Source organism: Balaenoptera physalus (assembly GCF_965194825.1).
Source record: "Balaenoptera physalus genome assembly, chromosome: 1".
NCBI lineage: Eukaryota > Metazoa > Chordata > Mammalia > Artiodactyla > Balaenopteridae > Balaenoptera > Balaenoptera physalus.
This window is the reverse complement of record NC_138882.1, coordinates 113970665-113984583: the sequence shown is the minus strand read 5'-3', so window position 1 is coordinate 113984583 and position 13919 is coordinate 113970665. Positions and strand designations below refer to the sequence as shown.

General features: G+C 49.7%; 1 protein-coding gene across 4 annotated transcripts in view; it reads right to left on the bottom strand.

The window, feature by feature from the left end:
- BCAR3 (BCAR3 adaptor protein, NSP family member) overlaps nucleotides 1-13919 on the bottom strand; it is a 203324-nt gene that overhangs the window by 44912 nt on the left and 144493 nt on the right. The window contains exon 1 of one of the 4 annotated variants that reach the window (XM_082476961.1): nucleotides 6576-7043. The exons of the other annotated variants lie outside the window; for them this stretch is intronic. Coding sequence (XP_082333087.1) covers nucleotides 6576-6659 — 84 coding nt within the window. The 5' untranslated portion in view covers nucleotides 6660-7043. Of the gene's footprint in view, nucleotides 1-6575; nucleotides 7044-13919 lie in introns of those variants that run through there. 4 annotated transcript variants of the gene reach the window in all.

The following is a 13919-nucleotide window of genomic DNA, read 5'->3' as shown; positions in this document are numbered from 1 at the left end:
TGGGAGCTCCTGGAAGATGACTGAGCCATCAACTTCCAGTACAGAAGCATGAGCGGGGAGCAAGTTTATGGAAGAAGATGTAGAGCCTGAGGTACCTGTGGGCCATCCGGATGGAGTGACTCACCAGGCCATGGGATCCAGGTGCTGCAGAGAAGGGCTTGAGAATCCTCAGTGTAGAGGGGGTATGCTGTCTCAAATGTCACCTAAGAGATGGGTTATAGGGGGAATATGAGAAGAGGGCTAGAAGACACTGGCTTTTTTAAGAGGCAGGCTAGAAAGAGAAGCTGAAGACAGGTGTCTTAGTCCATTTAAGCTCCTGTAAGAAAGATATGATAGACTGGGTGGCTTAAACAACAAACATTTATTTCTCACAGTTTCTGGAGGCTGGGAAGTCTAAGATCAAGGCACCGGCAGATTCAGTGTCTACTGAGAGCTTGCTTTCTAGTTTAGAGATGGCCATGTTCTTGCCATGTCCTCACATGGTAGAAGGGATAAGAGAGCTTTCTGGGATCCCCTTTATAAGGGCACTAATTCCATTCACCAGGGCTCCACCCTCATGACCTAATCACCTCCCAAAGGGCCTACCTGCTAACATCATCGCACTCGAGGTTAGGATTTCAACATGAATTTTGGGGGGACACAAACATTCAGTCTATAACAACACAGCAGGATGGGTCGGGAAGGATCTAGGAGAAACAAATAGAGTTCAGTGTCCTAGAGGTTGAGAGGAGACTTCCAGGAAAGGATGGCCAACAGTGCCAAGTGCAGCAGAGAGTTCTAATAGCATCAGAATTGGACGGCAGCCACAGGACTCTGTGAGGACAGGTCGCTGATCAGGTCAAGGGGGCTGAGTGGCCAATGGGAAGTGAGGAAGCAGAGACTAATGTTAACCAGCTTTGGGGATGGAGGAAGCCAGGGCCAGGAAGGAAGACATGGATATAATGATTATTTTTAGAATGGGGAAGACTGAATGAAGCATGTCTAAGCTAAGAGGAAAGTGCTGGTAGAGAGGGACAACCTGAAAGTGCCTGAGGAGTCTTTGGGGAGGAGGATGGTCATAGGCACAGGTGGCAGGGCTGGCCTTGGTCAGGGAGAGGGACATTTCATCCTCAGAGGCTGCAGGAAGGAAGAGAGGGTCATGGATACGGACACAGGTAGAGCTGTAGCTTGTGGGGGCAGGGGTGGGAATGGAAAAGTATCGGGCCTGATGGTCTGAACTGTTGCTGTGGAGTAAGAAACAGGATCTTATTATGAGTGTTAAAAACAGGCTTAAAGAGAAGAGAGGAAAATATGAATGAGCTGAACGAGGACAAGCAGAGCGGACAGGAGGCTTCAAGGACGTTGGCATGAGTTAGGGGAGACGCTGGTGACGCTCCTCAAGCTCATCCTGCACACAAGAGGCCGACCCCAAGCCCTCCCCCACTCCCATCCAAACTGTGTGCTGGCTCCCCGCTGCCCTGCACCATCTGTGAGCCGACCGCCTCTCTGATCTCATCTCCTTCCGCTCCTCAACTTCAGCCTGAAGTCCCGTGTGCGACGCCCTTTTTCTCCCCAGGGCCTCTTCTACCTACGGCTCCTTTAGGAGTTGCCCAGTGTTACCTGCCCGGGGAAGTTCCCTGACCCAGAACTGGGTTAATACCTCTGCCCAGCACCTCGCATTGTGCTGTGTATTCTCCCTGCCTTTGCACCACCACGTGGAACCTCTCCGTGGTACCTCGGAGAGAGCTGCCTGCATGCCCATCTCCCCAGCCGGATACGGAATTGCTCCTTTAGGACAAAAAACTTTCACTCTGTCTCCCCAGCACCCAGAGGCCCTTGATACACATGCTGGGCATGGGGGTTGGGGTGGGAGCGGGGAATGAGTAGATGATTTCTGAGTGGGAGATTGGCTCGTTGATCCCTCAAATCCCATCTTACTACAATTAAAGAATCTAGGATTCTAGCTTGTTGGTTCTCTCTGTATACCTGCTTTTGTAAAAGCACACACGTATTAGAGTGGACACTGGGGAGAGTTCTCCATACAAACTAAGAGACTGATCATAGCCCTTTCATAAGATAGAAAAATAGGCCATGACATTCTCGTGGCCAGAGCCAGATTCCAATAGTAGCTCCCGGGGCTATGGACATGCACTGAAAATCCAGATGAGGACAGAGATGCTGCAGAGATGTCCAACCCCAGCAGGCACTCCTCTCCTCCTCTCCCCGACCAGGACAGCCTGAGTCTCCTCTGCTGCCCTGGGGACGTCCAAAAAGTGCATCAGGTAAAAGGCCTCAGCTCTGTCTCTGAAGGCATCTTTAAACCCAGCGACAGAGGTCAGGGTCCTCCGCGTACCGCTGCCGTCTCACACGTGGGTGCGTGACGACCGTTGTGGCGCACGCACCCCGACGACTCACCAGCATCCTTTCCAGTGTCTGGCACAGCTCCATCTCTCTGCGGTCCTGGAGGTGCTGACCCGCTAACAGAATTTTCCCAGGATCCCAGTCTCGTTTCTGCTTCCCACCCACGTCTCTCCAACAAAAACAAGGTCTTGGCCAGGATCCAAGCTCCGGGGTCTGTGGTGAAGGGGGCACTGGGATCCAGACCCTGTCAGGCACGTCCTTCCCCTGATGCTGAAACCAGATCCCCGTGGCCCCCAGATGCCAATGGAATGCATTTAGGTTTCTTTTAAAAAGTTGTGCTAGGCCTATTTTTTTTTTTTGGAGAGCAGGAGAAATAAGTGAGCAACTACTAACTGCCACAAGGAGGGGCTGAGTCACTTCGAAAGACATTTCCCCAGTGGCTTTTTACACCTTGCGCAGCTTGTGCTGGAGATGCATCAGCCCCATGACAAAGGCAACTTAAGCCACTGTCAACACCAGGGTGTATCACCAGTAACCAAGCTGTCACAACAGCAGACAGACAAAGGATGGGCCACAGGGAAAATGAGCAGGACTTTCACTCTATTACATGACACTCCAACACAGAAAGGTAGTTTCCAATGAAAACAAGATTTGAGGACCCAACCCTCCAGGGATGGGCAGATGAGACACCTCAGGCTATAATGTGCATTCAGAGAGGCTCCAAATACTTTTTCCAGGGGCAAGGGAAATGATTTAAAGCAAAACAAAACACAACAATAGCAACCGCACGATATAAGCTCTTCCCACTATAGGGCACTTTGTGGCTACAAAGACAGTCACACCTCCGTACGAGAACGTATATGCTTAAAATCCACTGCCCTATAACAACGACTTCTCGTTGACAAGACCAGTGCCGCTGGACTTAGTGACTGGTTAGCCAAGACTTACTGATTCATTTATCCACCAACTCACTACTTCAGCCTCCTTGTTGGTGTTCTTTCAGAAAGGTGGCTATTCTGCACTTGCAAGGTAACTCCAGTCTCTTTGGTTCCCCTGAAGTTTCCTGACACAATCACACCCACCTTCATCAGGAGTAGACACTGATAAGGCAGCAAGTTTCAGCTCCGGTTCCCCTGCCCACACACAAGGAGAATCAGGGACTCGAGGGGCCAGAGAAGTGGGCGTTTGTCCCCATGGCCAGTTCCAGAAATGGGATCTATTGTGCTTCTCCTAAATTCCTTCTGCAGTTCTCTAGGAACCGGAAGGTGGCCCTGCCACTGCTGCAGGAAGGCGACCTAGTCTATGAAAACCAGTTCTGCGTCCTCCCTGAAGTCTTTCCTGAAAGCTGAGGTTCGCACTATGCTTTCCCAACTGAATTGTTAACTGAAGTATTAGTAGGGACAAAATCATCTTGTCAATGTTCACTGGTCTTACGATGGTATCGGAGAAAGGACACTTGGCTTGAGGCCACAAAATCTGATTTCTACTCCTGGCTCCCCACAAAATGATTCTGGAGCAGGGAGCTTCTCTGAGCCTCGGCTTCTCCTCTGTGGAAAGGGGTAAACTACTGTCCTGCCTGATTCAGCTTGTCTTGAGACCCCAGGGAGACAACTTGTGAAGGAACTCAGACATTGGAAAGCCTTTTGCAAATGTAATGAAATGACACTATGGACTAATGGTCTTATGGGAAGTCCTTCAAAGGCAGGAACCTGCCTCAGCTGTCATTAAATCACCCCCTCCCTCCGCCGCCACCTAACAAAGTTCTTACACACGGAAAGGCTACGATATTCGCCATTCAGGGATTTTCAAACTTGAATGTGCTCCACTAATGTCGTGGATCTGGAATATCTTCATGACAGACTCTTTTCCATTGGGTGTAAGCAAAATGTCCTTTCCTTTTCTTACTCGAGATCCAGAGGTCTTTTGTGAAATGAGTGCCTTGTGTGAACCCTTCTGGGATGTTAAAGTCATGACCCTTGACATGGCCTCAACTTGGGAGGACCAGCAATGACTGCAGATCCTTGACCTCCTCTCCATTCTTGGCCTCCCAATTAATTCTTTTCCAGGGCCTTTGTATTCAAGTCCACACAAGGCCCTTAAACACATACTAACTTCTGCAGAATCTCTGCAAATGAGATCTTATTCCCTGAAAGCGCCTGTGTGATTGGTCCCCTATGTAATGAAGGAGCTTTTATATTTTTAGTTTTCTTCCCATACAACAAACACTATTAATAACATTGTACTTTCTCCAGAGATGATATGGATTAGACCAAATGGAAAGTTACCATGGCTACCACAGTGTTATTTTTGGTATGAGAAATTCATGCCAAGGGAAGTAGCTTCCATGGTCAAGAATTGGAGCTTTATTTCCGCTTTGCTATCAGGCAATCAATTCCAATTTAATTTTGAAACTCTAATTGCAACGGAAACTAATTATGAGCAGCAAGACCTGAAACCCCTAATTAAAGTGGGAGTCAATAAAGTGATGCAGCTTTATCACTGGGGCAACACTGGCAGGAGGAGGGATTTGAGCACAGGTATGTTTTCTTTCCCAGGTAACTAAGCAAAACAAGACAGGGAAACACATCCCAAGAGTCGGAGGGAAAGCCTGAGCTGGGTCGGAAGGCTTCAGGTTCTGGTGAGTGAGCAGGGCAGGTCCTCTCTCTGTGCTATGAAGATGCAACATACTAGGGTGGGATAGAAGCCCAGGTGGGAAGGAGGTTGTTTCCACCTACAGTCAACCACCAAGAGTGGCCGTGGTAGGGAGGCCGAAGGACGGTTAGTTCAGACCAACCCCCCGTATTACTGTGGCCTTTCCGTGCAGGCCCTGGAGAAAATAACTGCAGAGGCGCAGTGGTCTCCAAACAGAATCTCATCACTCAGACCCAGATATTTATGGGCTGTTTCCTCAGATACCAAATGGTGAGTTGCACTTTTCTGAATTAGCAGAAGTTGGCTTATGGGAGGACTTCTATTAGAGTGTAAATCTACTGTCAGTCCCTGCAGTGTGTGATTCCCTTCGGGACCTCCCCGTCTATCTCCCACAGCTTTAAAATACTGTTAATGGCATGACTTCATCGGCCCCACTCTAGAACGATCCATATTTAGGCCAGAAACCACATGGTCCTCACGTCACCCCACTGGGCTCCAGGATAGAAAGGGGCTCTTAAATCAGGGAGGAAACACTTTTAACCTATGATTACTCACTCTCCTCCAAATTCCTTGACAAAGAGACAAAAATGAACTTGGCTGAATGGTTAGAAAGCTATTCTGAACACTCCGAAAGGGCAGTAAAATTAGAAGAAGCCTCTCCTCTTCACATTCACTGTCTATTTTTCTACAAAGGGCTCTTTCTCCCTGTAACAGGATTTCCTATGAAATTTTCCTGTTGTAGCTTTTTCAATGGCACCGAATAAGTCAGTCCCTTAGGAGAGGGAGCTCTGCTGTCAGGGTGGGAAGAATTCCTTGAGATCTTTCTGATTCTTATTTCCCATGAATAAATGAGGTCCTTAGTCATGCTGGGGCCGACAGGATTTTTCCAAGGCAGACAAGCCCCCAGATCAGTGACAGCCTATACTAAACGGAATTCTTAGTTGTTGTCACAGGTGGGCAACAGAACAGAGGCTTCGTCTTGAATTAGTCAAATGAGGTTCTTTGAATATTTTCATCAAAATAAATAGTGTATTGACATATTACCTTTGGTACTGATGCCTTGTAACAAAGGTTAAGAATGGGAGCATTCTTTAAATTAAAAAAAAAAAAAAGACAGTTCTGAATACGGAAACGTTTTGGAACGTGACTGCAATTTGAAAGGAGATATTTGGTGGTTTTTGTACTTATATACATTACTGACATAATGCAGCAGCAGGGTAAGTGGAGAGAGGGGCTCAGCCTTCATTACAAACAAGGGGAGAGAGAGAGAGAGAGAGAGAGAGAGAGAAAGAGAGAGAGAGAGAGAGGGAAAAGAAAAATAGTATTGAGCTACCTTGGTATAAAATTTCAGCCCAAGGAAACTGAAAGTCTCTTGAAAAACAGAGCTTCATCCTAAAGCACAGACAAGGAGCTCCCTTCTGTGTGGCCCGATTCTGCTTCCAGAGGAGACACACCGCTAGGGGCTTATGAAGATCCATACGTCAAAGTCAGCGCCTCTGTTTTTACAGCCAGCGGGCTGCAAACTTCTCTAGTGCTTTCAAGGCCCCCCAAAGAATTTTAGATGTACCTTATCTCATACCTACCTTTACTCCAAGGAAAGACTTGCGGTGATAGAAGCAGCACAGAGCGGCCGAGAGGGCGTGGAAAGCATTGCATTCCTTAGGCATCTTTCAGTCTTCAGTCCCTGGACCACACACTTTGTTTAGGGTTAAAGGAGAGGGGGCTTGAGGCGCGAGAGCTCCAGCCCCGCTGCAGCAGCTGTGCTGCGCTGCTCCAGCCCGCGGGCCGCAGGGGACTGAGCGGCTCCTTCTCCCCCGCCAGGCTGGGACTTTCCCCCTCCGCTGAAGCCAATACGATCCACTCGCTCAATTCTGGCAGGCGGGTGTCCAGCCTGCCATGCACACGGTGCCAGAAATCCTCATGTGACCAGACTCACTTTCTGATGAAATTCTAACCTCTTTTAGAAGAGGCTTTGGGCTTTAGCTGTCCCCTCAATTTAGAGACCCAGCAGAAATCATTATCCCCCCAGGCAACCTTTCCTCCCCAGGGCTGAAGTCACCAGGCAATCTGCTCCTAGAGGCTTTGTTTGTTTGCTTGTCACCCCAGCACCTAGGAGTTCATGAAGCACACATCACACCACCTTGTGATGAGACAGAGGCTCCTTTGAGAAAAGGACCCAAAGGCGAACTGGGTGTGACTTTCCCCTAGGAGCAATCCTAGAAGTCCCGAGAAACCTGGGCAGAATCCCCATCCCACTCTCTCAGCCACCCCCAGAACTGTTTATTTTTAATTAGGATGCTCCTGGCAGCCAGTTTGCAGCTGATAACGTTGGCATAGCCATCACTATTGGCAAAGCACTGTTGCCTTTAGGTGTTTAATTAGCAAGTCTGTCAGCTAACACCCTGAGCAGCCTGTGTCCTCCCCAGCTGGCTGTGCAGCCTGTTGGGAGGATGGGAGACAGGCTACGTACCCTCTTTTGACCCAACTGTTTGTCCCACTCTCCTCCTTCACTTTAAATACTTCACTGTAATTGCCCATCCTGCCTAACCCAGATCCAACGCACGAACCTCATGTCCAACACCGCCAAGCGATTCTCTGGCGCTAAGAGGCCTTTACCCCTATCAAGAGCCTCCCGACACCTTAGGAGAAAGGAATTGCTTTTCTCCTTTCATTCCAGTCAGGGTGGATTCTCAACAATTCTGTTTTGTTTTGTTTTTTTTATTTTTAATCAAACCCAGGTTTCTGCCTGTAGCGCTTCCTCTCCTACCGTTCCAAATATTAACTTTCTGTGGCTTCGGCCACTCAAAAATGGAATGTGTCCTGAAGCTTTCTAAAACTTCACACAGGCAGAAACTTGTAATGAGGAAGAAACAGAACCTATTCAGTCCAGAAAGGAACAACACCAGATGAGGCATAAGGGAGGTATGAGAAATATCCAACAGGATTAGTGTCAAATCCTCAGGAGGCCTTGGCCTTTGGACTAGGTCAAGTCAGCCTGTAAAAATAGAGAACTGTTTGTTCAATGCCTGGTGTGTGGCTTCTGTGCTTAAATGAGGGCTCTGGAGAGCGACAGATCTCACACTCACCTCAAGGGGCAGAGGCTCAGCCTAATAAACACCTCTAACGTGGGGATGGAGCTACAAAGGGCCTGTCATCACAGGAACAACCAGGGGGGCTGACTTCCGTTCTGCTTCCTCAACTGGCTCCCCACCCCCCATGATTCTGGGGCCCAGATGTGCAGCCCTGGGTCCTGGGAAGTCTACCTGAGACCTTGGAAGCAAGCACCAAGGGTGGTAGAATTCATGGGGTTTTTGAGCTGGAGGGGCCCTTGGAGATGGTCCAGTTGGTGGGTCAATACTGTCCCCCAAGGTCCATGAACTGGACCCATGAGGAAGCATTGTCTCTGTTTGCCCTCATTTCCATTAGATGGGGTTCAAAGAGTAAGTCCACGTGAGCAGCCAGGACCCATGGCCCCAGCAGTTGTGTGGGGATGACTCATCAATCAGGCCAATAGCCACCAGGTGAGGGGCCCAGTTTGCACCTGCTGTTCCCCTTTGACAGGAAGTGACAAGCTCTGTCAGAATAAGAAACTCCCAGGACTTCCCTGGTGGCGCAGTGGTTAAGAATCCGCCTGCCAATGCAGGGGACATGGGTTCTATCGCTGGTCCGGGAAGATCCCACATGCCGTGGAGCAACTAAGCCCATGCACCACAACTACTGAGCCTGTGCTCTAGAGCCTGCGGGCCACAACTACTGAGCCCGCGCGCCTAGAGCCTGTGCTCCGCAACAAGAGAAGTCACCGCAGTGAGAAGCCGGCGCATGGCAACAAAGAGTAGCGCCCAATCGCTGCAACTGGAGAGAAAAGCCCCCGCGCAGCAGCGAAGACCCAACGCAGCCAATAAATAAATAAATAAATAAGGAGAAACTCCCCAAGAGGCTAGCATCCCCGGCTCAGAAAAAGGGAGGGAAGCAGCTCCTTAAATCCTGCACAGAAATTCAGTGAGATTAGTCAGCCAGAGCCTCTGAATTCTGATACCCTACCCACAGAAAGATTGAATGAAGTGCATTCTTGAAAGAAAATATACTTAAAAAAACTCAGACATGTAAATTACATAGAATTACGTAGTCAAGTGCTCCAGTGCCAGGGTAAAAGCAAAACGAAAGACACTCAGGTCACTGCAGAATCACAGCTCTTGTCACCTGAGGCTTTCCCTGTTTACTCTAAAAAATGTTTCCATAATGCACGAAGAATTGGTTCTGTCAGGATTAAACAGTGAGCTAATCTTATTAGGTAACTGTTTCCTAAGCACTTTTTATTTTTTTGTTCCACCCCAAAAATAATTTCTAAAGCAGCACTCAAAGGTTTTAATCAATTTTCCCCTGAAATGGCCAAGGAGAGAGACTAAAATAACATGTTGTTATTGCCACTAAAGATGATAATTGCATGAATTCGTAAAGTGCCCTTCACTGACTTATGTTTTTTGATGTCTCCCATCCACACCGATCAATTCCCCCACATTCTCCCCACAATGATGATTCTATTCTAGTTACAAAGAAACAGAGGATCAGAATGGCGTGTCACGCAGCAGAGAACAAAGGACCAGGGACTCCACCCTGTGCTTTTGCCAGAACCTGGTATTTGATCACCAAATATGAGATTTTTTAATGTCGTATAATTAAACCGGTTACTCACACAGCCCCATGAAAAAGGGTTGTGACCTGGGGTAGGTGGCCATTGTCTGATGATTTGGTACATGGGATTTAGGACCAGTCAAATTTTGTATTCAGGGCTTTCTAAACACCATGCTCTTCTGGGGACAGGGGTCAGCATCTCTAATGCAACCCCAGGGACTGATGGAGGCGGGGTGGCCCGGAGCAAGCAGCACAGAGATCTGGGAAAGCGCTGTGCTCTCCAGCGCCCCCTCTGGCCTCCTGGGAGGCTCACTCCTCTGAACCAAGAAATACACCTGTGAGAAAAGCCAAGGCTGTGCAGCCAGGTGAACCCTTGAAGAAAATCCTCATGACCTCCCGTCAAATGTTGCCCACCCTGTCTGGGAATAAGGTTAAAGCAGACCAGAGGAAGGCCCCTGCACAAGCATTGCCATCAATGCCATTTTTTCCTTGGGCAGCCTTAATACTAACCTGCCCTATTTAGTAACCATGGAAACAGGGGGTGCCTGCCAGTCATATTCCACAGACAAGTGCTTCTTGTCAGCAGCAGCCCTTGGTCTGGGAGGGGCTGAGAGGCGTACTGAGTCTCTTTCCCAAAGTGCCACAGTCCGCACTAGAAGATCAGCCTCATATATATGGAATCTAAGGAATATATATGGAATCTAAGGAAAAAAAAAAAAAGGGTCGTGAAGAACCTAGTGGTAAGATGGGAATAGAGATGCAGACCTACTAGAGAATGGACTTGAGGATATGGGGAGGGGGAAGGGTAAGCTGTGACAAAGTGAGAGAGTGGCATGGACATATATACACTACCAAATGTAAAATAGATAGCTAGTGGGAAGCAACCGCATAGCACAGGGAGATCAGCTCAGTGCTTTGTGACCACCTAGAGGGGTGGGATAGGGAGGGCGGGAGGGAGGGAGATGCAAGAGGGAAGAGATATGGGAACATATGTATACGTATAACTGATTCACTTTGTTATAAAGCAGAAACTAACACACCATTGTAAAGCAATTATACTCCAATAAAGATGATAAAAAAAAAAAAGAAGCTCAGCCTCCCCGTGAGGTAGACCCTCTCTCCAACATGGCATGGGGTGGGGACGAGGTCTCTGAGGAGGAAGATGTGCCTACCAGGTACCTGCTTTTCACTGTTTCAGGGCAACGGAGAAAATAAGGTTGCCCACACCTCCGCTCCCCTTCCCAGCGCCAGCCCAGAATCAAGGCATCAAGCCTTAAACAACACCAAGGTGCTCTCGGTCACTGTCAAGCAGCCCTGCAGACAGTGACACTGCCCGAGGTGGGCGGCAGGCTTTGATCAGAGGGCACTGATCCAAGGCCACAAGGCCCAGCTGGTCTCTGCCCACAGGGGACACACTCGGAACATGAGTCAAGAGATCAGCCCCAGTCTACACGGTCAAAACCGCTCAACCTTTGGGGCAACTGCTGAGACGCCTCACCTCCCTAGAAAGATCCATCCTTCCTGGCTTTTTGCCTCCACTAAACCCCAGTGATCTGGCTCTCGGTGAACAAAGACAGCTTTAAGGAGTTAGGGAGTAAGACGTTCCTCCTGGTGCCCTAGAAGCAGGAAGATTAACCCAGACTGGCCCAATCCTAAGGATCCAAGGCCGCCTTCCGCAGGCCCTGCTCCCGCCTGGGGAGCCCTGGGCTGGAAAGGGGCACATTTATCAGCAGCCCTGCTTCCCTGGCACCAGCTTGTCTGTGTGATTCTGATCACAGTAACCAGGAGGTGAGGTGGCAGGGGAGGAGGTCGGGCATCTGAGCACCTGCCCTCCCGTAAAAGCCACAGGGCTCGAGGAGAAGGGCTGGGAAACCACTGAGGGAGGAGGACGCCGTCAGGAAAGGTCATCTGCTTCTCACGCGAGACGCAGCAGCTTCACAAGCCGCCAAAGACAGTTCAACACATTTTCCTATATGCAAACAATTTATTTCCTGCTCCAAAAGGGAATGCAAACTGGACGCGGCGGGAGGAGGGCAGGAAGTGCCGGCTGAGCTCTTAGGGCCGGGTTGTGTGTCGCTGGCGAACACAGAGGGTGCATTTACGAGCGTTTGCTGTACGCCCCTCCTCTCGCTCTGACGGTTCCCCCAGATTCCTCAAGGGGATGAAAGAGTATGGCTGCTAAATGGTCTCTATCCGGAGGCGGTATTGATCTGCTTAGCACATAAAGAGAGACCAAGGACAGTATTCACAAACAGGTTGCTCCCTACCGAGCCTTCCATCCCCTCCACAAATTTGTTTCTCTAATCGGCTATTAAAATTGTACAACTGATAACATGAAGCAAAATTAGGTGAGCATCCAGCCCTGACTCTGCTTTCTCGCGCTGCCGCATACAATCCCGTCGCATACATCCCTCCACCACCACCTCCACCTATTTCCTGATATCACCCCAGAAATCCTATATTATGCAAGCTCAATTTTCTATTTTTAGCATTAAGGCCAAATTAAAAGAACATGCACAGGGCGTAATTCCAGCCTCTCAAACAGCAGACTCAGACTTTCTGGCGGCCTCAGCCTTCTTTGAGAGTCTATGAAAACCACGGACCCTCTTCTCAGAACAAAAGGCACATATTGTAAAGTTTTACATATAATTTCAGGGGATTCCTGGTCTCCTGAAGCCCAGCCTTACACCCGTGGGAGTCTTACTCATCCAAGATGATCCGCCCCCCACCTCCCAAGCTTCCTGCCATTCTATACTCGCTGTGCAGGTGACACACCCAGAGCACTCATGTGTTCTCCTGTCATCGTAGCGCCTAGGCTTTCTTTGCTGCACGCTTTAACTCTTTCCCCTTCCAGCAACTAATAGTGACAGCAAAAGCCCCTCAGAGGCCCCTCCCACGCAGAGCGCTGCAGAAATGGCCTGAGGGGCATCCACAAAGCCAGAATGTGCAAAGGCTCGTCAACCAGATCAACCGCATGGGCTCCCATCTCAGCTGCCACGGGCTCACCCCTCTCACAAGCACTTCTGCAAAATGACATCTGCCCAAACGGAGCTGTGAGACACATATCTGCACGTTCCAAGTGCTGCTGGGAGGTGGCATGGTAGAGGGAGGGCCAGGGTGGGTTCAAGTCTTCATTGTACCACTAGCAAGCTGGGTGACCTTGGGAAATTTCTTAACCTCTCTGAGCCCCAGTTTCCTCCTCCAACTTACTGGGTTTTTGTGAGGATCAACAGAGATAACACATAAAGAGCCTGGCAACACAGAGTCTAGGCACTCAGCAAATGTGAGCCTCCCTTCCCCCCTTCCCCTCCAAAGGAAGGGACCACAAAACCTATTTCTCCGGTCCATTCCTCCTACAGGGCACATGCCCAGCTGCACCCTAAACCTCATCCAAAGGGCAGGCTATGGGACCCACGTCCTGCAAGGAGAGTGTGGACAGCAGCGCCCTGAGCCACTGACCGGCCCCAACTGGTACTGAGGTGACTCCTGAGCCTTGAAAGCCAGGGAACAATGAGGAGGAGTTTAAGAGGTTTCTTTAGCCTTAAAATATTTTTTAGCCTTCAGATTTTAAGACTGCGTGTTAAAATTGGTTTGAATCACACTTGCTCAGATACCTAAGATGATTTTCTACTGCAGACTCTCTGTCATTTGGGGAGTTAACAGGCAGCATGTGCGTCCACAGCCTCTGCCCACTTGGCCCTCACCCAAGGGGACTCTGGGGTCCACCTGCAACTACCAAGCTCTGCATGTCCCACCACTGTCCCAGCTAGTCTGACTAGGGATCCCGTGGCCCCTCCTTTCCCATTGTCCCCACATCAAGTGACTGCAGAGCTGGGCTTCAGCCTATGTCCCACCTGGATGCCCTGCCTGATGCTCTTCCAACCTTTCCCCCTGCCCCCTGCCTGGCTCTCCAGGTTTGTGCCCTGGGACTAGATCTTCCACATATGTCTAGAGTCCCCAGAAGGGCCACCTCCCATGTGCCTGACTCCTTCATACGTCACCAGTACATATTACTGGGTCCTCTGATGCCAACCATTTCTACAATTAGAACTGTGCCTGGGATAGCCCTTGGACGTGCCTCCCTCTCCCAGCTACCTTCTCTGTGTCATCTCTGATTCTGCTTTCCGCCTGCACCTCCTGCTCTCCAGCCCCTAATGGCAGGGAGCACCAGAGTTACAGTGCATTCTTCCAAGGCCACCACACACCCACCTCCCACCCAGAAAGGGTACCAAAGTTCTGAGTAGATGAAGCAGCCTGTGAGGGATGCCTGAGAAGGCAGGAACCCTCGGGCAGAG